This window comes from Diprion similis, chromosome 11, assembly GCF_021155765.1.
Source record: "Diprion similis isolate iyDipSimi1 chromosome 11, iyDipSimi1.1, whole genome shotgun sequence".
Lineage (NCBI taxonomy): Eukaryota > Metazoa > Arthropoda > Insecta > Hymenoptera > Diprionidae > Diprion > Diprion similis.
Window position 1 is genome coordinate 5837973 of NC_060115.1, and position 21495 is coordinate 5859467.

The following is a 21495-nucleotide window of genomic DNA, read 5'->3' on the forward strand; positions in this document are numbered from 1 at the left end:
CAACATTGGCGCAAGTTATCCGCTGCATTTCTTTTTCACGAATAGCAGACCATTTTCTAAACAAGGAAATTCATTGAACAGTTGAGACTGAAAAAAGCGAAAAACGTACCTAACCTAAAAATATTCAAAATTGACATAGAAAGTTTATTCAAATGATTGAAATCCCTAACAGGCGGTAGTAACCTATATCAACACGCGTGCGAAATCGGTATGACACTTTTGTTACTGCATGTAGTGAATACAATACAGTTATTTTCGAGTGCATGGTGGTAAACGAAAATCACAAATGAAACTGAAGGTCGAGGTAAAGTGTAGACAATTTTTCAATGAAATTTTTACGATCGGAAATTGCGTACTTCAAAATGACGCGTGTACCCTGATACACACTTTGTGTACTGTAAAGTACGAATACAGCGAGATATGATGGTCTCTCGTAATTATGGAAGCGTGACATCCTTTACGAGTAATATCTGTATAAAAAATACTCTTAAGAAAATTGAAAGTATTCAATATTCATTTTCGCATGATTTAAAACTACTAATTATATTTGCAAAGAAGCCGACTGGACAGAATTCCGATTCAAATCATGCACACTTTTCAAGTGTTTAAATTAGCTAACCTTACTATATTTTATCGCGTAAACTTGGTTCGAACGTCTGATACGTAAAGTTGCGTAATTAATTGTACCAAAAATTTGCTCTAAACCGCCGACTACAAGCTGAATTAGGCATTGCGTAAAAAAGGTGAATTAAAAACTAAAAGTACGCGACGCCCTTACGGCACGCCACACTTTGACAACGATGAGAGAGGTTAGTTTGAATCGCGGTGAAGGGAGAAGCAAGCAGCATGGAAGATACGCGAGACCCGCGAGACGAACGAGAATACGTGTAGATAGATAAAAATAGAAGAACTGTCGGTTGATGTGTTCACGCTGTTGGGCGTTGTTCCGCGTAGAACCTGTTGATCCTCTTCTCCGACAACAATCAATTTACTTGTTTTCGCGATCTTTGAATCGATGATATGCACAGGCATCTGCTACCGCATTTCATAACAAAGTCATTAATTGAAAATTAATTTAAAATATCCGAGTAAATCGTTTATGCGTCGATTTACGTGTGATGGAGTGGGACGGTAAGAAGCACCCAAATGCATTCTTCCCTGCGCCCTCCTTAATTCGCAAATGAAATGCAAAAATGCTCAATTAATCACTTGCTCAATTACTTAGGGTGTGTGTGTTTTGTGACATACATACCGTTTTATTTATCCACTTGATTGTAATAATCGTTGAAATTATTGAAAAAATATAAAATTAAATAAACAAATACCAGTGGATGTAAATTGAATACAAGTTACAATAATTTGAGAAATTTCGCATTTTCTTTTCTCATCAATTCTTTCGTTTTTGCTTGCAGAATATAGGTGAGTGATGGGAAAGGGTGAGGAAAACAGTGCAGCTGGGTCAGAGGCGAGTGATACTTCATTTTTGGTAAAAACTACCGAAGCCAGTAAGATGCTTGAAGCAGCTCTGTTACAAATGGACGGTATCATATCAGGTGGATATCTCAACACTTCTAATGATTGTCTGGAATTTTTTTATGTCAATTGAATAATCATTCGTCTTTTTTTGTACCTTGAATTATGCTATAATTAATTGACATTAGTTTCACTGCGAAATATTCACCGATAGCTATCGGTCCTTGTAGAACTTTCAATGACTTTGGTCCTGCAAAAAAGAATTAAAATAAAATGCTGTGAACAAATTTTATATTTCATTATTTTTGCTATCGAAAGATCCGTCTGTGAGACCAAGAAATCATAAGTAAGCTTCTCTTCTATTCTTCGGATGGAGGAATTTGAAATGAATGGACATTTTGTAAAATATTTCACAAACCATGCAATTATTGCAAGTTTAAAAAAGTAACAAATATCATGCGTTAATGAAAAGAAAGTCTTGTAAAATAAATTGGCTTATATCAACTATCAAATTGTGAGTGGATCTTCTATTCGATTGATGTTACATTCTGTGTTTCATGTAGGAGCTTGCGCAGAGGGATCTGACAGTAACTCAGAATGGAAGGATTCGGTTAAAGAAGCCACAAAGAACCTTTTGTCAGCAATCCAAAATGCTCCATCTCCTCCACAACCCCCCGATTTGGAAACTGTTGAAGTTTTATTACACTGGCTACAACCAGTGAGTACATAATTCACGTAAAACAATATTCAAGTATAGATCGTTATTAGTAATGTAAATTGAAACTGAAATATACGCTGCATTACGAAGGGAAGTTGAAAAGAAAGAAAGAAAACTTTGTTTTCCGTACAGAATAAGGACAAGGAAGAACAATAATTGAAAACTTCTGATTCCAACGAATCGAATCGCTCGTTTCCGGTTTCACCTTACTTCCGGAAGGCACGTAAGCCGGTTCGATCGTGGATCACGTCCATTCGATTTGAAATCACGGCACGTATGCGTGCATCCACATAGCCGGACAGAATATTCCCGTAAAATTGAACGCCGGCGGAATATCTGCCTGCTGCAATCGTGCGAAAATGATATGCAGACGATTTAAGTATCGCTACTATTTCATAGTCACAGCAACAATAATATGCCTAATTCTTGCCGTGAGAGTATTAATGAAAGAGGTGAGTACATCACGCGTTCAACTATTGAAAATTTGCAAAAAATATTCAAATTAAAAATTGCGAGTGAGGTGCCGATATTCGTATAGGATGCACGCTTCCATTGCGCGCACGCGTGCGACGTGCGGCATGCCTCGTCCCCGTAGACGAGGGAAGAACAGTACCAGTCTCTATTTATAAATACAGCGTCTTCAAGATTTGGACGAGTTAATTTTAGTTTACGAGACGGAGTCTGTCCGAAGGGAGTCTCGTCTGTTTCGAAAATTTCTCAAGAAATAACTGGCGAATACAGTTTCAGTTGTTAAACTAAATTGATTTCGCTGTGCGCGCGCGCTTGGACCTTCTTTCCTTCGTTTCTCCCGATTTCGATCGTGATTTACCAAGAAACTTCCGGTTTCACGATCGAAGGTTAAAATTGAATCATCGCAAGTGAAGGCCGAGATAAAAGCAAAGCTCAGCTCAATAACCCCGAAACGAGGAGAAAGAAACTGTGAAGAAAGTGGTGCGAATTTATTATACAGCAAATTTTCACCCAACTTCAACGTCGACACGCGGTAAATGTTGAAAAATATGACCCATGTGAACCCGTGTTGTATTTCACTGATTCATTCGACTTTGATTCGAGGGTCGATATCGTCGAAATTGGAAATTTAACGTACTGATTGACGATATCAGTGTGGTAAATACGGCAATAACAGATCGTATATTGACCGTAAATTTTTCTCCACCGTTATGGAAGATTCTTGGAGCGGTGGACTCATGGGAGGAGGAGGCGAACGTCAAGATTTGGATCCGATCACCGAGGAGGAAGACAGAAGTTATCCGAAAGGTATCACCGTGAAATCGGGAGTTTTTTAATTCACATTTCCTGTTCTAATTTAGTATATCGTGAGGACAGATGTAGAAAAAAAGGTTTAGCTTCCGTGTAGTGCTTCCTCAGCACTTGAAAGAAATCGACGCGGAATCAATATTTCGTTTTTTCAAACTTTCACTGCACTCGTGGAAAAGAACAGAACAGAAGAAAGGAAAACACATAATGCGACCCGAAATAAACTCCAACAATCGGAAATGGACGGACAGACGGGTTGATGTGGTTCCCCCAAAGCTTCTACCATATGCACTTATAGATGCCGAGAGCCTAGACCTTCCCAATTTGAGAGGACAAGGGGCATCACTCCTATAAATACGAGACTAAATAAATACCTATTTAAAGATTATACAGATGTGAATGTATGTACACACGTTAGTATAGATGTGTACATATATGGATGAGCGTGGTATGCTACGTACTTATTTACATCTATATAACATTGAAGAGGGTCTCTTCAAATGAGAACCATCTCATTCAAAGTCACAATGATTATTAACTACACGATTTATAATCGTTCTGTATTCTCGTTGTTTCGGATCGATTCAAATCACATTACATATAATAACTCTGGCATTTCTTTCCTGTAACTTTCTTTTCCTCGAGCTTTACCTTTTTTTTTGCAAAGTACATCGATTATTTAGTACGGAAAGTAGGCAAACGATACGGAATAATAATTATAATAATAATAATAATCACTACCAACACCCGCCATACCCAATAGGGTATGGGATCCCCATGAGTCGTTGGGCTTGTGCGGGACAAGGGAAGGAATAGTAAGTGATTATCATTATGCGACTGCAACCATCTGAAGATGATTAAGAAGAACGATACGATAAATTTACAATGCAGATTCACAATCCGATTCATCGGACACAACATCGACAATGAAACGGAACGCGTCAAAGGAGACGACTTCGGAAGTTTACGACTCTTCGGCGACATCTTCCACGTCCGAACCCGGCGACGAATATCCCGAAGTTTATTCACGTAACGTTGCAATCGAATTGCCTGGACCACCGTCAGATTTACGCAACGATTGCAGGTCACAGAGTTGCCTTTGCCAGGTATAAAAATAACTTAAAAAATCGCGTCGTTAATTTCAATTAATAATATAAAAGTTTCGTGATTTCTCCTATTTGTTGTTTTATTTTTATAAAACTATCGCAGAACTGCCTGATGGGATACTCGAGAGCGATTGCTTTTCAAGGAAACATGAGCAATTCCTGTGCCGTTGCCGTCAACGCGGCGCATCTATCATCCCTACCGCCTTTCTACGCTACTTCTTGCCCAAGGTGGTTAACCTTTGTTGAATTTTCTCATTCGACGTTGCATTTGACGCGAATAAATTTTTACGAAAAAAATTTCGATGTTTACATTGACTGAGTGCGAATAATGTGCAATAAAAAATACTTGTACAATTAGCGCCGGAAGCGAGTTCGTTTACCGATCATCGAAAGAACCGTCACCAATGCGGTACATCGCTCCTCCGGCCCCTCGGTGCTGTCTTCCCCCCAGCCCTGGTCCAGCAATGGCTAAAGATTCATCTGGGATTCGTTCCGACGGTAAATCCTCGAGCATGACCTCATTGCCGGCAAATTCGAGCCGGTGCGCCGGGTCCTTGGACCGAAGAAGACGTCGGCTCAGGAACAGAAGCGAAAGAGACCAAAGAGCCAGGTCGCATAACGATCTGATATGCTGCGATAGGGAGAGACTTTACTGTTCTCATCAGCAATTTCAATACGCGAGCAATCCGTATATGAACGGCTATAACAATAACACTGAGGTACAAATAATTGTAGACTTGGACAGCAGTCTTTGGTGTGTTTAATTTAAGATGCAATAAGAAATTGTTTCTTAAATTTAAATAAAATCGAAAAACGTATAATCACACGTTGAATGTTGTTTTTAACAAGGATGCACGGAGGTTTGCCGTCGTTACTTTAATTTTATTCGTTGGAAAATCATGAATTCATAACTAATTTGTCGTGTTTTTTTTCATTTCCACGTTACATCAACCCTTCTTAATGCAGATGATCGGTTTTTGTATCATTATAAAATTATCTTTTACCCGCAAATTCCAGATTTTCATGGCCGATTATGATTTTTAGGAACGTTTGAGAAAACTGGAGAACGAACGAGGTGCGTTACACATGGAGGTATCTGTGCTCTCAGAACAGGTCGATGCTCAGTCAAACAAAATACACGAACTGGAAAGCATATTGCAGGAGAAAAAAGAATCTCTGAGACAGATGGAAGAGGCTCTTCAACGGGTAACAATGAACAAAGCTACAGCTTATTTCGTTTGGCGCAGCAAATTTACCCGGCAATGAAATTTTATTGTCCTCGCAATGTCATATCTTACACTGTACTCGTAATTGACAATGATTGGAGAAGAATAAACTCGCGCGCATTTTACAAGCTTGAATAATTTGTAATGCGCGGTGCGTTCTTTTATTTAAGGAAGTTATCTCGAGGAGCACGTTAGAAACTCAGAAACTGGAGCTACTAAGTTCCATGTCCGAATTGAAGCTAAAACAGGCCAGCCTAGAACATGAGAATCGAAGTTTACGCAGCAATCCGATGTCGAACGTATGTTAATCATTCAATTGTTGATATTTCCAGTCAATAAATGTGAGAAATGATACAATACTTTTGTGTTATGTTTTAGGGTGAGAGATTCAGTCGGCATGTAGGACAGTACAGCAGCTTACCTCGGCCGCCAACGTCATCAAAAAAGGGAGTTGCATTTGGTAAGGTCGTCGCAAATTCAAACTACGGCGCACAGTCTGTCCCCTTGGCTGTTAAGGGAATCTCTGCTAGATGTCTGTCAGCCCCGATTCTAGGTTTTAATCAATTCAATCAAAATATAAGTATGCCTGCAGTGTTGCATGCTGCTACAATGATAACAGAGCCTAAATTTGAAACCCTGACTAATCACGAGATTTTTAGAACCGATTGCGAGTCAAGTGTGAATTTAATCAAGGAAATAACATTGCGATCGAATCGTATTAGCTCAGTAACAACTAAAGCTATTGTTCGAAATGATTGATGAGTCCTTACGCTTGCGATTAATCATTGAAATTTTAAACTTTTCAATTCTGAATTCCCAATATCTGATTGAATATTTTTCAGAGTGTTTTTTGTTCGTAGTATTCTGCCAAAATCACAAACTGGCATAAAATTAACACGCACGGCGATGAAAAATATCCGTCAAATGTAATGCCTATAATTTTCAAACGATTTTTCATAGCTGAAGAGGAGAAGACAGTAATCGGCGAGGCTGCACCGCAACCTGAGTATATACCACCAAAACCGTTAGCAGATCTCACGATGGAGGAAGTTGGGGACTGGCTATCACGCCTAGGCCTCGAATGTTATGCACCTGAATTGCGACGCTGGGGTGCAACCGGAGCAAAGCTATTAGAAATGCAACAGAATCAAATTGAGAAAGAGCTTGACATAAAACATACGCTGCATCGGAAAAAAATGTTGTACGCTATTGAATCTGAACGACCAAATTCCGTAGGATTTTTCGGAGCTGAACAGGTAAACAGATAGGAGAATTGACAATCCCTTTCTTTCGCACCAACATACTAAAATAAGAATAAATAAAAATATATATTTCGTGACTTACAGATGGACAGTGCAGCAGTTCTTCGGTGGCTAGACGATATTGGATTACCGCAGTACAAAGAGGCTTTTCAAAACGCGAAAATAGATGGTAGAGTTTTGCACCGATTAACTACAGAAGACTTGCTAAATTTAGGAGTAAACGCCCAATTATGTGCTGCTAGTTTACGCCGAGGAATTCAGGTATCAGGATTCGTTTTTTTTTCTATTTATTTTTACTTTCGAAAGGAACGAAGACGACCAATAAATCTTTGGATTTTCAGGTCCTCAGGGAGTTGAATTTCAACTTTGACAGCTTGGAGAGAAGGTCTATAAACGGAAATGGGGCTGACGGCACGAACGTCGCGTTATGGACGAATCACCGTGTCATGGAATGGCTGAGAGTCGTAGATCTTGCCGAATACGCGCCGAATATGCGCGGCTCTGGCGTTCACGGCGGATTGATGGTTCACGAAGGTCGTTTCACCTCTGAATTACTAGCTACTTTGCTCAGCATTCCTCCAGGAAAGACGCTACTCCGTCGGCATCTGACAACTCACTTCAACCAACTCCTAGGAAGAGAGGTCGTCCAGCACAAGCGGGAGATTGAGAGTACCTTGGGATTCGTGCCCCTCACTCTGACTGCCAGATTAAAAGTAAGTAGTTTAACCAAATGGATGATCATTTTATAAAGTGTTTACCACAATTGGGTGGATTTCTGTAGACAACAATGAAAAACGATTCAACATAGGCATTAGTTAAACGTTTTGTTATTTGCCTATTCATCGAATTTTTTTATTATTTATTTTCTTCTCTTTCTCTTCACTATATTTAATGTAAAAGAAGAGATTGGGACTATAGACTCACGATGACTATAAACAAGGGATTATTTCAATTAATAATTTACTTTAACTAATAATTAAGGTACCAAAGAAATCCCAGTTCACGTTGAAGCGAAAGAAAAGTAAAAATGAAGTGGATTACGGGAACTTAGTTTGTCCTCTGGAACCTTCGCCACCAGGTACACCGTGTTCGCCTTCTTCAAGCCCTGGCAGTCCTAATCTGAGCTCACCCATTCTCTAACCAATCACAGATTCACTCGAGCCAGAAACTAAAAAAAAAAATCAAAGAACACTCGTAAGTCTAACTCCACTAATGCATACACGTAACCAATCATCCGTTCATATAGTACAAAAAGTTTAACGAACTGTGTAAACAATAATATTTCATTGTGCGTCCTATTTTATCTTGATGCTACATTTAACTTACATGTATTTCACAATAATAATCTTATTCGTGGCATTTTAACATGAATCGTCGCTATGCTTGCGATAAATTAACTAGTGATATTCCGTGTGATTTAATTTTTCTTTGAATATTTCAGGTAGAGAAATTACGGAACACAAACGAGTAATTGGTTGCATATAGACAGTGAGAGAGGGAATGAGTCTGTCTTTATGTTAATCATTTGAAATACTGCCAAATAAAATTGTAAATCAATCGAATACTTTTGCTGTAGCAGATTGTTAATATGTTACCAATAATCAAGTAACACCTAGCTATTTTACTGACTGCTTTCTAATGAACTGATAATGAAATTTTACTTTCAAGTATACTTGGTTTCGTACTGTATGCACACATTAATTTCCATAAAATGAGTATTCTTAGACGTACATGTTTTTTTTCTAAAACATACGTAACCGCGAGAGAGAAGTCGTCTGGAACTTCTGAGCTATCAATCAGATTGTAAATTACATAATGTATCGGTGAGTGTGACTATTGAAAATGATTTTCTCACGATCGTAGAAGGTAACAAAAAAGAGAATAGAATAACGACTAGTTATTGGTTAAGTACCTTAATAAGTTTTACGATTAAATAATCATCAGTACGTATTGTTAATTATGAAGCCTGTATTTTTAATACTAAGATATTATACACATACAATTATACAAAAACATGGCGGTAACCTGTATTTTATAAGAATAAAAAGATTGCAAATAAATGTAAGAAATAAACATTAAATGAAGTTTTCATTGAAACTTACGAAGCGCTACATCGATTGATTCAAATCAATCCGCTGTATTGTACACACATCAGAAATAGTAAAAATCGTCGGGAATCGGTCCTGCACAAGCTTGGCGTAAGATTTTAACCCTCTTCGCTGTCTGTAATAATTAATGCGTGTATTTATGAATGAAATCTTCCTCGTTGTTTAAATCCGTCTGATTAAATTTATGTTTTGACGAGTTACGTCACTCGCGCGCTTGCTTTCCGCATTGCCGGTAACCAGGCGAGAAGCTACACTCTGTCATTTGTAAATTTTCAAACCGTACTTTATTTTGATCTACCCATCAAAGGATAAAATACTACAATATGCCCCATGTACAACAATCCAGTTCTACTTTAGGACATACCTTAAAATCAGGGCGGTGTGAGTTTCGGTCAAGACAGCGATAGCCGCTGCCGGCACATCTCTAGGGTGAAGACTTTCCGCAAGATTTTTAATTCTCTCGATTGCTTCGGTACAATTTTCAACCCCAATCTGAAACGAAGTATTAAATTACAGTGCATGTTCTGTTATTTAATTATTATAAAAGTCTCAAAGACTAATTCTAAACCTGATTGCTGAGCGCTAATAATATCTTCGCATCCTCAGGAGAAACAGTCGGCTTGTAAGAGCCAGCTGCAGCTAACCATCCATATCTCGTTGTGTGGCCAATAATCCGCCAACGTTTTTTTATGATTTTGTTAATCTGAGAATAAAGAAAAAGAAAGCACTGACACGATGAGAGAATATGAATTTGTCAAGTATGTAAATACCAACCGTTTCCAATAAAAAATTTTCCTCGCAGAATGGAAATAGGAGCGTTGTAGAATCCAAAGGACGATTTTGCGCCGTAAAAACATCGGTCTTGGATTTGCGATTTCGATCGATTTCTGTGTTGATCAATTTTGGCGAACAGCTCTCCGGTACAGAATTGGAATTTTGTTTACTCGGATAAATCGTTTTATTAACCAGCGTGGAACCCATCCTCCTCGTTGACAGGCTTCGCGGCGAATAAGCATCTGCTTGTCCGTTTTATACGATAGATAATAATGTTTCGCGCCTCGAACTCTCACCACTACTCAATCGATCGGACAATTCTGAACGTTGAGATAACGATAAAATTAGGTTGTTTAAACCTTCGCAAACTGGGATAACGCGCAGACACGTGAAGTAAAATTTCGATTGAACGCATTAGCAACATCACGATAGCGAATTAACGTCTGGAAATTCCCATCATTATTAAACATATTAGCCACTCAATACGCTTCCGGAGTTTCCAAAAAAATACATTCAAAATATTATGATTTTTAAAAACAAGTTCCAAGTCCATTCGAGAACTGATTTCACGTAGGCATTGTTGACGCTAATTCAATTAGAATGTCGCGCTTTTAAGGCATAATACTATAAACACAACGTAGATAGCCATGGACAATTTCTTGTCATCGACTATTTGCAAAACTATAGAATTTAGCAATTTGAAAAGACATGGTTACGTAATCGCGCAGTTTTTGTGTTTCCAGTAAATCATTTTCGCCAATTCGGAGGTGGAAAAAAGTAAGAAAACGAGATAATTAAAGCAGATACACGTATACATCAGATTACAGCAAACACGGCAATCTTAAACGGCTAATTAATTTTAAACTACGGTCTATTATCCGCTTGAGGTTATTCAAAAAAGACAAGAGCAACGGTATTCCCGTTTGTAAGAAAATCGAAAAATATAATCAATCCAGAGTTAATTATAAATTAAACAAACTACCGATGAGGATAGAAAAAAATCAAACTCCATGGGTTTATTATTGTGACATAATTCCTTTCAGTTAAGGGTGTAAATAAATGCAGATTCTATTCGACCTGCAAAAGGCAGAAAGGAATGACAAACAAATTCATTGTGAATTATGGTAGCAGAGCAGCTAGGATGCCCCCGCTGGTTTGCCAGGTCTCATGTCGCAGCCATTTCTGAACCAAACACCGTCCGAAGAGGCAACTTTAGCCACACGGGGATACAAATTGATAAAAAAACTTGGCGAGGGCTCGTATGCCAAGGTATAATACATTCGCTGCGTATAAGCTGTTTTCGGACAGCGTATCGACTTATCGGTAAACTAATTTCCTCGCCGATATCAAAGTTCGGCAAACTTCTGCGATACATTATGTATACATTCCCGGTATAACGGTAAACACAATATGTAATTGCACAGGTGTACCTCGCCGAGTACAAGCCAGATAACGACCCTGACCGAGCGAATGCACTGGCGTGTAAGATCGTGGACACCGCCAAAGCGCCCAAGGACTTTGTCAAAAAATTTTTGCCCCGAGAATTAGATATTTTAGTGAAGTTAAATCATCCTCACGTAGTCCACGTGCACAGCATATTTCAAAGGAGGTCGAAATACTTTATATTCATGAGATTAGCCGAGAATGGGGACCTACTTGATTTTATATTGAAAAACGGAGCGGTCGCTGAAAGTCAGGCGCGAGTTTGGCTCAGGCAACTTGCTCTTGGTAAAAAAAAAGATGATAATAATAAAGAATGAAAAAAATACACACTCATAATGAGTTTTTCGAACATACACATCATCGGGTGGTATGATCGGGACGCATATTCAAAATTGTCTATTTTGCCTACCATTGCCAAATTTCAGGACTCCAGTATCTACACGAAATGGAAATAGCACATCGTGATATGAAGTGTGAAAACGTGCTGATCACGTCGAATTACAACGTAAAATTAGCGGACTTTGGTTTTGCACGATATGTAATCGACAGCCGAGGTAAACGTGTCCTGAGCGATACTTACTGCGGCTCATTATCTTACGCCGCACCGGAAATACTAAGAGGATCACCTTACAACCCAAAGATAGCGGATATTTGGTCTCTGGGGGTGATACTTTACATATTACTCAACAAAGCCATGCCTTTCGATGATACTAACATAAAGAGATTGTACGAACAACAGACTAACAGGAGGTGGAAATTTCGCGGTAAAGTGATAGACATTTTGAGCGATAACGTTAAGAGGGTCGTTACCAATCTGCTTGAACCCGACTTGAATAAGAGATGGAAAATGGACCAGGTATTGCATAGCGATTGGATACTCATGGATCCTCGATTAATGGTCCTTACACCTGCCGAGCAAACCGCCCTCAACTCTGCAATTGAAGAAAGAAAAAGGAACGAGGAAAAAATAAATAAACATTCGGCAAGTGACCACGACTAAACTTAAAGGAATAATTTTTGTCATTGATTAAGAAATTTTTCCCGTGTGTTTTCCAGAAGACTTCAAAACCTGAGAGCAGGAGCAAGACTGATGCCAATGAAGACCGTGGACGCGGAAATGAAGATGTGACAGTCATCAAAGAGGTGATTAAGGTACATATCCAAATTGTAACATCTCATCACTTATTCTCATCTTTTTGATTTGATTCGTCGCTAGAGTAGTCTGCCATTTTAGCATTGTGTTATTTTTTCAACAGTAATGAAATGCACGGTTGAAAAATATTTAAAAATGAGCCAATTTCAAGTACTGAGACCATATCTGTAATCGGATCGATTTGGTCTTCTTTCGCAGGATCACAGAGAACGTTTATCGGAAGCGCCCAAACCCTGATTGAACCGTAGATGAATTAGCTGCGGAATTTTATTGATTCCAGGTACCTGGCGCAATTTTTAGAACGTAAGGAAACTATTTGTTATTCCAATTTTTAACAGTTACGAATTTACGCTTCTTCATTTTCTAGTTGCAAGAGCAATCCTAAGCATTCATCAAGTGGCTATCGAACCACGCAATCAATTCTAATTTGTAGTTTGTGGCCAGGAAGTAGTGAATGCACTTAACATCGAAAAAATCGTAATGTAATGTAAATATTGTCCGTCAGTAAAGATTATTTTACATGAGTAATTGCTAATCTGATTGTTTATCGAAATTATATCACTCCGTGTTTCACATTTGGATTTGATTTTTATAGAAAAGTTATTGAGTAGATAAGAATTTACTGTTCAATTTGTCGAGTGAAAAAGGTATAGGTAACAATCTATTTATATTTCATCAACATTATTATAGGGATTTAACAAAATACCTACCAAATTTTCTTCATCACACGATCAAAGTTTTTACATTATTTGAGCTGATTAATTAAGTTAATTAACTTCACAGGAAGTTACAATGTTCACCTGTTACACCATTTTATATAATTACTAAATTACAGATATTCAATAAATAAACACTAAAAATAAATTATAAATAAATGCGACTTACGATTCGTTGAGAACTCATTCAGTTACCAACGTAACGCGTCTTCAGCAACCTTGCATTGTTATTTCTTATCAACTGCACATAGTAATCGTTGTCATCTCTGTACGTACTAATCTTTCCGTTTAATTGAGTGGCAATCAATTGACGTGGCCCGGAAAGTCCTCCTAATTTCCAAATACCATCAGATTGGAATAATAAGGTCTCCCCTGTTGGAGCCACTTCCATTAAAAGCAACTCTGAACCAGGTAGGGTGTATTCTTCAAATTGACCCCAAGCATCATATCGTAGTATTATCGTATCCCAAGTCAACTGCACAGCCAGCCAGAGTGAGCCTGATGACACAATAGCGGATGCTTGCGTAGCTCCAGGTAGGTTAAAACCTGAAAATGCCGTTTGCTAAATTGATTTCTTTTAAGAGTTAAGTAGCAAATTCTCGCCAGGCTCTATAGTTTGGACATATCAGTCTATTCGAACAGTTAGTTAATTCAGTGGATATTTTTCTGAAGGATGCAAACTGCCAAACACAAACCGGCAACTTGTCGAAATTTCTTCTCCACATTCTCGTAAGTATAGATCCATACACCGCCATTAGGATCTGAGGTTGCAACAACAACTAGTGGAATTCCCTCCACTTGAAAAACTTGGTTGAATAATACTCTACTTGAGTTTGGAGGAAAGGTAAGAAGTTGAACTGTTTCTCCATCGCATGTTAGTACTCCAATTTTGAACAAACAGTTTCCTAAACCCTCGAAAAGTACCGCATGAAATATGGAGGAGACTGAGGTCAAAGCCGTAGAGTTTAATCTAATCAGTTCCAATTTATCACAATACCAAGCTCGTCCTATTTTTGAATATAGAAAATAAAAATTAGTACAGAATCAAATCAGTTATAAAATCTTTGTTTGTGAAAATTTCGGATCGCTAAAAGACACAGTAATCTAACTTACGTGATAATGATATATGTATTTGTTTTGCGACATAACTAAGTTCCACCATTCTGGCACTGACTAATTCTAAATCCAAAGTAAGTTGATCCAAGTTTCTAAGTTCCACCCCATGGAACAGTCTATTTACTGCAGCATCTCCTATTATCGCGACATCACCCCTCATTATGATCTGAGACTTTATGATTTGAACTTGCTTATTTTTTTTCAACTGATGCTCAACCAGAGATGCCAAATTGACATCATTTACTAGACCATCGATGACGATTTTTGACGTAATTACGGTCCCATGAATTTTTTTCATCCCACCTACTTGCTGGGAGATTGATTTCAGGAGGTACTTCTCCATTGTGCACCCATTCACCATTCCATCCACTCTGTTGAGGTAAGTTAAATTAAGTTAATTAATTTTCAAAACAAATATTGAAGGTACTTTCCAAAAACAGGCAAGGACAACACCCAAATTTTGCTTGATAAAAAACCTGTGGTATCCATTAAAATAAAATACATACCGTAACGGCTTCAGTAGCTTGATATTTGCAAAGGTTTTTATTCCCCTAACAATAATCGGTTTTCCATTGTTCACTACACTCAGGGTATTTGTCTGCCAGTTACCAAAATTCAAACCACCGTTAAAGTTTTTAGCATGCAATGACAGTACAGTTTTCTTTCCAGTAATTATGTTCTCCTTGACGTCAAAACGTACAATGTCAATTGACAAATCTTTCCCATTAATTTTACCTCGAGTTTTTAAATCATCTGAAATAATTTTCAGTTATAAGATTACACCAAGAAAAGCTTTGTGGTAAAATGAAACTCTCAATTCCAGTAAGGTTTTACATTCACTTACCTAATACTATTAATGTCTGAAAATGCATAGCATTTGAGATAGTTTGACTACTGTCTTTTTTTAATGAGTGTTCAACTAGGTCAGCTAAAAAAGATTTGGATGCCAAGAGTGATGAAGCTTTTGTACTTATAATATTCGGGATCTTTGCCTTTTTTACATATACATTTTCATATATTTCCTGCGATCTGGTTCGACTAAGCAACCACTTCGAGATTTGATTCCAAGGGCCATAATTTTGTGTATTCAGCCATCCCTAATAGAATAGATTGTAATTATGATAAGTACAATATTCGAATGAAAATCAGTACAATTTCTAGACACTACAAGTTTACAGAAATACATATACTAACCAATATCTGAACGGGTCCTTTGAATACTGCATGCCTAAGATCAAATAGTGTATTGGAGAGAATGCAGGGCTTGTTGATGAACCAAATATTTTCAAAAATTTCGTTCAAGGTGAGACCGTTGATACTTTGAATTTTTGGTTCTATTGCAAATGTGATTGAACCTGTAAACCAAAGTTGTTGATACTATGTTTCACAAGTTGGAAATTACTGGACTTATTTACCTTTTACAATTAGATTTGTAGGTGTATTGCTAGATGAATAAGTGAAAGAATAGGGTAATATTAAATTGGCAGATTTCAGGCTTCCTGCAATGATTTTTGTGCCCATGTTACGAGTTCCTGAAAGATCGATCGGAGGTACCAAAGTCTTGACCGTACGTGCTACCAATCCACCAGCTGAAAGAATTTTACATACTTGAAGAAGATAGATTTATTTCATAAAAAAAAAAAAGAAAAGAATATGACATACCAAATGCAATGTTAGTTAGAAACGCAGTTTCATCCAACTTAATAATATTCTGAGCCAAAGCAGAAATATTTTGCTGATTCAAGGTTTCAAAATATATGTTTCGTTTCGAAACGAAATTTTTCGCATTGGTTACTGAAGGTGTTACAAATCCTTTGGCAGCAAGCAGATGTTTAATATCTAAATTTGATGCATTCACGACACCATTAACAGTGCCTGGATTACGCCAAGCATTCATAGCAACCCACAGCCCTAACAAATATAAAATACTTTGAATATACTGTCAATTTTTACATTTCTCGTTTATAACAGTTTATAATAAAAATGAATTTCCTCACTCTGGAAATCAATCCCAGCAATATCATTAATCAATGCTTGGTGAACTTCAACAGTTCCTGAGAAAATTTTCGTTGCTAGATTCAATTTGTTGGCTGTTGATATTGTAGCTGTATCCACTACAGTTGAATTCAATGTAGAAGCACCAAACATTTTTACTGCTTTCAAAGTCTTAGCTGAAGCCTCATCAACTATTACAGACCATGTTTCAATGTTTGTGATCGTTGCCTCTAATGCACAAAGAGAGTTCTGAAACCTGAGGAAGGGCAATTTAAGTGTTTAAACAAAACATATTTACATTTAATTATATCATTGATTAGTAGCCTTGGTACATACTCTGGAATAGGTAAAGCATCGTAAGATGAACTTGTAATAATAACATTATTTGGACTGCGTTTAGTGCCAGTGATATTTTTTACATGATTAATAATCGATTCATCACTTAAAGCTGTAACCCAATCAGCAGTTATGTTTGCAGTAATCTTTGTCCAAGTCTGCAAAAATACATATGAAATATACGGAATACTGAAATTAAACAACTTTACAATAAACAAAAATATTCCTCAAAACTCACCGTTCTAAGTTTTGACAATTTCAAGTGAACTGGCACACTTTCGTCAAGGCGTAAAGCCTCACTCCTAATCTGAGTCAAAGATCTCTCACTGTCCAGTAACAGATCTGAAGCCTTTGCTTGATTTGTTACAGTGACCTTTCGTAGCGAATAATTACCCGAAAGTATCAAAGGTTTCTCTATCCAAGTTACTGGTTTTATGTCTTTCACTCCATCGCCGTTTAATTTCCCTCTCAAGTGAACTGGGCCAGTAATTTTTACTTTGGACACTGTTTTTGTGTCATTTATCATGACAGGAGGACCATTAAAGGGCAATAAAATTCCACCTTGCGCCAAATATAGATTATTAGCTTTTATTGAACTTGCATATATTTCCTGTTGAGTCGATCGCGTTGATATACCGAGAGGAACCAATGCATTGGACACAGAAAGGCTGGTATAAATATGGTGCCCTAAAAGAGTCCAGATGATTAAATGTGATATTAATGCATCTTATGACATGTGTGTCTGCGGAACAGTTGGGATTATAACTGTGTGTCCTATTTGTAGGTCTAGTAACTCACCTGTAATTTCTTGTTCTCCGGATACTTTCAATAAATCTTTTTGGAGGGATGCAGATGTTATTCCATTTATCCGGTTCTTGACTATAACACTTTTCAGTAGAACTGCGGACTTTGGACACGGCAAAGTGCCAGTTAACTGAGCTTTTACATTCTCAAATACCAAAATTTGATCAATGGCATTTGGTTTTGCTAAGTTGTTTAGTAGCTCACTTTTTACTGCAGTACTCATACGATTTATCTTACACTCTAATGTGCATTGTCCAAGGACTTTAGAGGCATACAGTGTGGTGACCTTGGGGTTTTTTTTTGGCATGAGTTGAGAAAATAACTGTTTTCTTGCTAACAAACCAGATCGTAGTTCCGCAAACTGATTTGACAAATTTATCAGCTGTTCCATACCTTTTACCTGTCGATTTGAATGATTTGATTACTACATTATAAGAATTAGGTACATAATTGACAAAACGAAAATACTCTTACCTTTTTTGCCTGAAGTTTTCCAATGTGTCCGTGTCGGATTTTAACAACTGCATTAAATTTCGGTCGCACTGGTGGCTGTATCTTTGCTTTCTCTATAGTTTCAAGACACCACAGCTTCGTTTTATCTCTGAGAACTTCCCACGTACTTTGTTGGACCCAAATTAATTTCTTGAAGCTCCATACAGCACTTTTATGTTTCACAATTAATATCACCTCACCATCCAAATATGTAGGATACATTCGATCAATTTCTGCCATTGTTATGCCAAGCTCAACGAATTTCCAACCATTATATTGGTAAATTTTTAACAAGCCGCTCTTCAATGCTAATAATACAACCGTTTCTTTGGTTGTGATAGATGATATCCGATCTGCATTTTCAATGTTTTGAAAAGGCACGAAGTGGTCGTGAATGAATTTATACATGATTGTAGACTCCAGATTTGATAGAACTAAATAGTGTTCTCTCATATGCCCTTTTTCCATGTAAAAACTTTCAGCATCATCTGCTGGTGGTAGTCGTTGTGTCAAAACAAACACATTTGATTGTAAGATAAATCTCAATACCGTAGTCTGAGCTCCAGTTATAGTTAAATATATTGATCCTCCAATCTTAAATGGTGTTAGTTTCCCAGTACCATAGTTCAAAACTTGAATCGAATCAAAATGCTCGCCTAGCCACTGGTATATTGTTACGTTGGCATTTGAAGCTATGCCAAGAAACATTTGATTCATTCCATGCCAAATTGATAATCGAACATCTCCTAACCCTTCAAGATCTTGGACGGGACGTAGAATGTATGTATGAACTTCACGTTGTAAACGTAAGATCGTCACACTGCCGTCAATCTTGCCTATGACAAAAACGCATCCAAACTCGGAACAGTCCGCAATTAGATGAGAACCACCGGTAAGTAAATAGGAACAAGCTTTTTCAAATTGGTTTCCCTAGATGATTGAATGATAGAATGATATTACAATCACAAAATTAATTATCACTCTTAATTACTATTAATTACATTCTGGATAATAACTCACATTGTAGAGATGTAGGGATACTAAGGAAGCGTCCAGAGTAACTGCAAACCATTGTAGCTCGTTACCATTATAGTAAGCAAAGATTGATATGGCCAATGAGTTTGGAAATGGGTCTTCAAAGATACCAGAAAATCCTTTCAGTACTCCAATCCCTGGTGAAAACAAATTATTTGAGAGTCCCGCTCTGGAGGACAAGCAGCCAATAAAGAATAAGTAAAAATCTCATTGGCTGCAAGACTATCTACAAATTAAATATGAATACATTGACTGAAGATATGTAATTACTGGAACTGATATTATAAGTGACAACCGCAATATTAGTAATATAACGAATAGGGTCACAGGATCAACTGGTTGTTTAGCTGCGATAAATCAATGGAAATTCCATGTGGCTTTACAACGCCATTATATATATGCGTAGTATGTGAAGAAATCAATATATTTACTAACAGTGGTCCAAGTCAGGTCAGATAACCTTTAAAATAAGGTATGTATGTACATACATACATGTGAACCGCTACAATGAATAAAGTGTAAAAAATATAGTTTTGATTTATAAAATTTCGAATAAATAAGATAAAATTGGAAACTTATTTTAGAATTTAGAAAAGATGTCGGTCAATGATAAGAGGGTAGAAAATTATCAGGCACAAATTGCAGAGTTGGAAGCTTTGCAAGCTATTTTTCCGGACGAATTGACAGTTGTTGACCATGGAATTTTAGCTGACATAAACAATTTTATACTGGATATACATTCTGATGTTCCACACCCCCTGGAGTACATTGTTACTATTCTGCATCTTAAGGCAAGTCTTTCCCTTTTCATTAAACAATATTTCCAATATTTTCGTTACATTTGAAATTCAACTCCAAAGTATATTTAAAATTACATACTTGTTGATTTATTTCAGGGTAAATGCCAACTGTATGTCACACTGCCCAGCGATTACCCAATGGCAAAGCCAGAAGTTTACGTCAGAAGCGAGTTGTTCGATCGTATCCAACAGTCTAATTTTAACACCTCTTTAATAAATTTTTCCAATACACAAGAAGAGGGTTTACCCTGTATATATATGTTGATCTCGTGGGTGCAGGAAAATATAGAAAAATATTTAAAATCATCTAACAATAATGCGAGCCAAAAACCACCTGTTAAACTGAGCAAGAAAATTATTGAAAACTTTTGTAGATACTGGATATACTCTCATCATATTTATAGTAAAATTAAACGTCGAGAAATTATTGAAATAGCGAAAGAAAATAATCTTTCAGGCTTTTGCTTGGCTGGGAAGCCAGGAATAGTTTGTATAGAGGGAGCTTCGGAAGAGTGTGAAAATTGGTGGCAAAGAGTTAGTTGATCAATTTATTCTCAGCTCAATTTACGTATTTGAAGTCATTAAAACCTAAAACGATTAATCATTTTCATTTAACTTATCCACAGATAAAGGCGATGAACTGGCAAAAAATTTTAGTGAAATTTAAGGAAGACGATTCTGTGGAAGACAATAATATAGATGTTCACAGAAAGTTTTCATCCTTTCAAGAAATATCATTTCCAAGCTCAGATCGACACAATGACATGGGCGAACTGTATAAATATCTTACTGAGCACAATGTCCAATATGCATTTAAAGAATACTTTGGAGTTGACGGAAAACCTCCAATATAGTACATTTTTTATGTTCACCTAATTATTGTGCATTTTATACTATGGAAGGAAATATATCATCAATTTATTTTTTAAAACACTATGATTTTGGACTTTTTTGATTCACCGCTGTATGTATTTTTTATTATGGGACCATTTTCTCACCATTATTCGTACGTGCCATGTGCCCATCGAGATGTCTCCTGTGGCGCCAGCCTAACGGACTCTGCATAGTCTGAAGAAACTTGGCTATTTTTTCGTCAGAAGCCTCAGTTGAATCTTGACCAGGTAGTATTGATCCTAAAAATCATTTCAGTATGAATCAGAGAACTTTTGGATTGATGGGGGATGTGTAGAAAGTAAAATAATATTCTAAAAACTGACTGAAGTTTCATTAGAATTTACTTCAATATTAAACATACGTCTATCACTCACCATGGTTATTAGTTAGCTCTTGAAAGAAATTTTCTACTAGCAGAAGGTCATTCTGAAGTCCTCCCGTTTCAAATGCACTTGATACTTTTATAACGCATATTACAATCACGAATAGAATCCAGCATTTAGGCATCTTCTATCTTCTGTGGCACCGTACTGATATTTGTAAGCTAACAACAAAACCTCAGAGAGTTCGTTCATAGTCCTTTAGAATAGACATTGTTCATCAGCCACGGGCCTGACTGAGCTTATATTTCTTCTGACTGTTCTAAGGTATTAACTATGGGATTAACTAGCGAATGACAGTACACATATATGGAGATCCATAATCTATCAATGAAAACAATCCATGTACACAAAGATTTATACATGGCTGAATTTCCAGTCACCCT

At 37.1% G+C, this 21495-nt stretch overlaps 5 protein-coding genes across 13 annotated transcripts; 3 read left to right on the forward strand and 2 right to left on the reverse strand.

Moving 5' to 3' along the window:
* The first annotated feature begins 85 nt into the window (after positions 1–85).
* Positions 86–9121, forward strand: LOC124412703 (liprin-beta-1). Of its 8 annotated transcripts, none has more exons than XM_046892807.1 (13): positions 86–208; positions 1413–1553; positions 2037–2191; positions 4679–4803; positions 4934–5294; positions 5620–5781; positions 5972–6100; positions 6180–6354; positions 6762–7057; positions 7148–7324; positions 7405–7776; positions 8045–8257; positions 8505–9121. In XM_046892807.1, the coding sequence occupies exons 2-12, from the start codon at positions 1427–1429 to the stop codon at positions 8201–8203; spliced, it is 2238 nt and encodes a 745-aa protein (XP_046748763.1). In that variant the 5' UTR covers positions 86–208; positions 1413–1426; the 3' UTR covers positions 8204–8257; positions 8505–9121. The 8 variants fall into 8 exon arrangements, with proteins under 8 accessions (XP_046748763.1, XP_046748760.1, XP_046748762.1 ...); XM_046892804.1 differs by having other exon boundaries at positions 120–304; XM_046892806.1 differs by lacking the exon at positions 86–208 and adding an exon at positions 823–1131.
* Positions 9122–9136: 15 nt separating this feature from the next.
* LOC124412716 lies at positions 9137–10733 on the reverse strand. Its single transcript, XM_046892837.1, has 4 exons — positions 9946–10733; positions 9740–9874; positions 9536–9663; positions 9137–9286 (listed from the first exon to the last, which is right to left on the reverse strand). The coding sequence occupies exons 1-4, from the start codon at positions 10150–10152 to the stop codon at positions 9172–9174; spliced, it is 585 nt and encodes a 194-aa protein (XP_046748793.1). The 5' UTR covers positions 10153–10733; the 3' UTR covers positions 9137–9171.
* Positions 10734–11112: 379 nt separating this feature from the next.
* Positions 11113–12809, forward strand: LOC124412719 (testis-specific serine/threonine-protein kinase 1-like). The gene is made up of 4 exons (XM_046892841.1): positions 11113–11214; positions 11370–11673; positions 11814–12540; positions 12740–12809. The coding sequence occupies exons 1-3, from the start codon at positions 11113–11115 to the stop codon at positions 12386–12388; spliced, it is 981 nt and encodes a 326-aa protein (XP_046748797.1). The 3' UTR covers positions 12389–12540; positions 12740–12809.
* Positions 12810–13267: 458 nt separating this feature from the next.
* Positions 13268–21298, reverse strand: LOC124412700. Its single transcript, XM_046892800.1, has 16 exons — positions 21104–21298; positions 20834–20968; positions 19021–19172; positions 17983–18930; positions 17503–17908; positions 16943–17391; positions 16705–16862; positions 16371–16624; positions 16036–16284; positions 15789–15962; positions 15568–15728; positions 15218–15470; positions 14880–15126; positions 14371–14744; positions 13953–14264; positions 13268–13803 (listed from the first exon to the last, which is right to left on the reverse strand). Exons 1-16 carry the CDS (start codon positions 21234–21236, stop codon positions 13445–13447), a joined length of 4764 nt encoding a protein of 1587 aa, XP_046748756.1. The 5' UTR covers positions 21237–21298; the 3' UTR covers positions 13268–13444.
* Positions 19381–20760, forward strand: LOC124412713 (RWD domain-containing protein 2B). Of its 2 annotated transcripts, none has more exons than XM_046892832.1 (4): positions 19381–19485; positions 19620–19826; positions 19932–20369; positions 20462–20760. In XM_046892832.1, exons 1-4 carry the CDS (start codon positions 19396–19398, stop codon positions 20687–20689), a joined length of 963 nt encoding a protein of 320 aa, XP_046748788.1. In that variant the 5' UTR covers positions 19381–19395; the 3' UTR covers positions 20690–20760. The 2 variants fall into 2 exon arrangements, with proteins under 2 accessions (XP_046748788.1, XP_046748790.1); XM_046892834.1 differs by having other exon boundaries at positions 19397–19507; positions 19627–19826.
* Positions 21299–21495: the final 197 nt, after the last annotated feature.

What these genes read in the sequence shown, in the direction of transcription:
- LOC124412719 (XM_046892841.1), top strand. Translation starts at nt 11,113, where the DNA reads ATGTCGCAGCCATTTCTGAACCAAACACCGTCCGAAGAGGCAACTTTA. An exon ending in GCGAGGGCTCGTATGCCAAG is followed by an intron (nt 11,215 to 11,369) that starts GTATAATACATT and finishes GTAATTGCACAG; the next exon opens with GTGTACCTCGCCGAGTACAA. An exon ending in GCTCAGGCAACTTGCTCTTG is followed by an intron (nt 11,674 to 11,813) that starts GTAAAAAAAAAG and finishes GCCAAATTTCAG; the next exon opens with GACTCCAGTATCTACACGAA.
- LOC124412703 (XM_046892802.1), top strand. Translation starts at nt 3,373, where the DNA reads ATGGAAGATTCTTGGAGCGGTGGACTCATGGGAGGAGGAGGCGAACGT. An exon ending in GCTATAACAATAACACTGAG is followed by an intron (nt 5,295 to 5,619) that starts GTACAAATAATT and finishes TATGATTTTTAG; the next exon opens with GAACGTTTGAGAAAACTGGA. An exon ending in GATTTTTCGGAGCTGAACAG is followed by an intron (nt 7,058 to 7,147) that starts GTAAACAGATAG and finishes CGTGACTTACAG; the next exon opens with ATGGACAGTGCAGCAGTTCT.
- LOC124412716 (XM_046892837.1), bottom strand. Translation starts at nt 10,152, where the DNA reads ATGGGTTCCACGCTGGTTAATAAAACGATTTATCCGAGTAAACAAAAT. An exon ending in AAAATTTTTTATTGGAAACG is followed by an intron (nt 9,875 to 9,945) that starts GTTGGTATTTAC and finishes CTTTATTCTCAG; the next exon opens with ATTAACAAAATCATAAAAAA. An exon ending in CACACCGCCCTGATTTTAAG is followed by an intron (nt 9,287 to 9,535) that starts GTATGTCCTAAA and finishes TAATTATTACAG; the next exon opens with ACAGCGAAGAGGGTTAAAAT.
- LOC124412713 (XM_046892832.1), top strand. Translation starts at nt 19,396, where the DNA reads ATGGAAATTCCATGTGGCTTTACAACGCCATTATATATATGCGTAGTA. An exon ending in CTAACAGTGGTCCAAGTCAG is followed by an intron (nt 19,486 to 19,619) that starts GTCAGATAACCT and finishes AACTTATTTTAG; the next exon opens with AATTTAGAAAAGATGTCGGT. An exon ending in GTGAAAATTGGTGGCAAAGA is followed by an intron (nt 20,370 to 20,461) that starts GTTAGTTGATCA and finishes ACTTATCCACAG; the next exon opens with ATAAAGGCGATGAACTGGCA.
- LOC124412700 (XM_046892800.1), bottom strand. Translation starts at nt 21,236, where the DNA reads ATGCCTAAATGCTGGATTCTATTCGTGATTGTAATATGCGTTATAAAA. An exon ending in GATGCTTTACCTATTCCAGA is followed by an intron (nt 16,625 to 16,704) that starts GTATGTACCAAG and finishes GCCCTTCCTCAG; the next exon opens with GTTTCAGAACTCTCTTTGTG. An exon ending in AATACATATATCATTATCAC is followed by an intron (nt 14,265 to 14,370) that starts GTAAGTTAGATT and finishes ATTCAAAAATAG; the next exon opens with GACGAGCTTGGTATTGTGAT.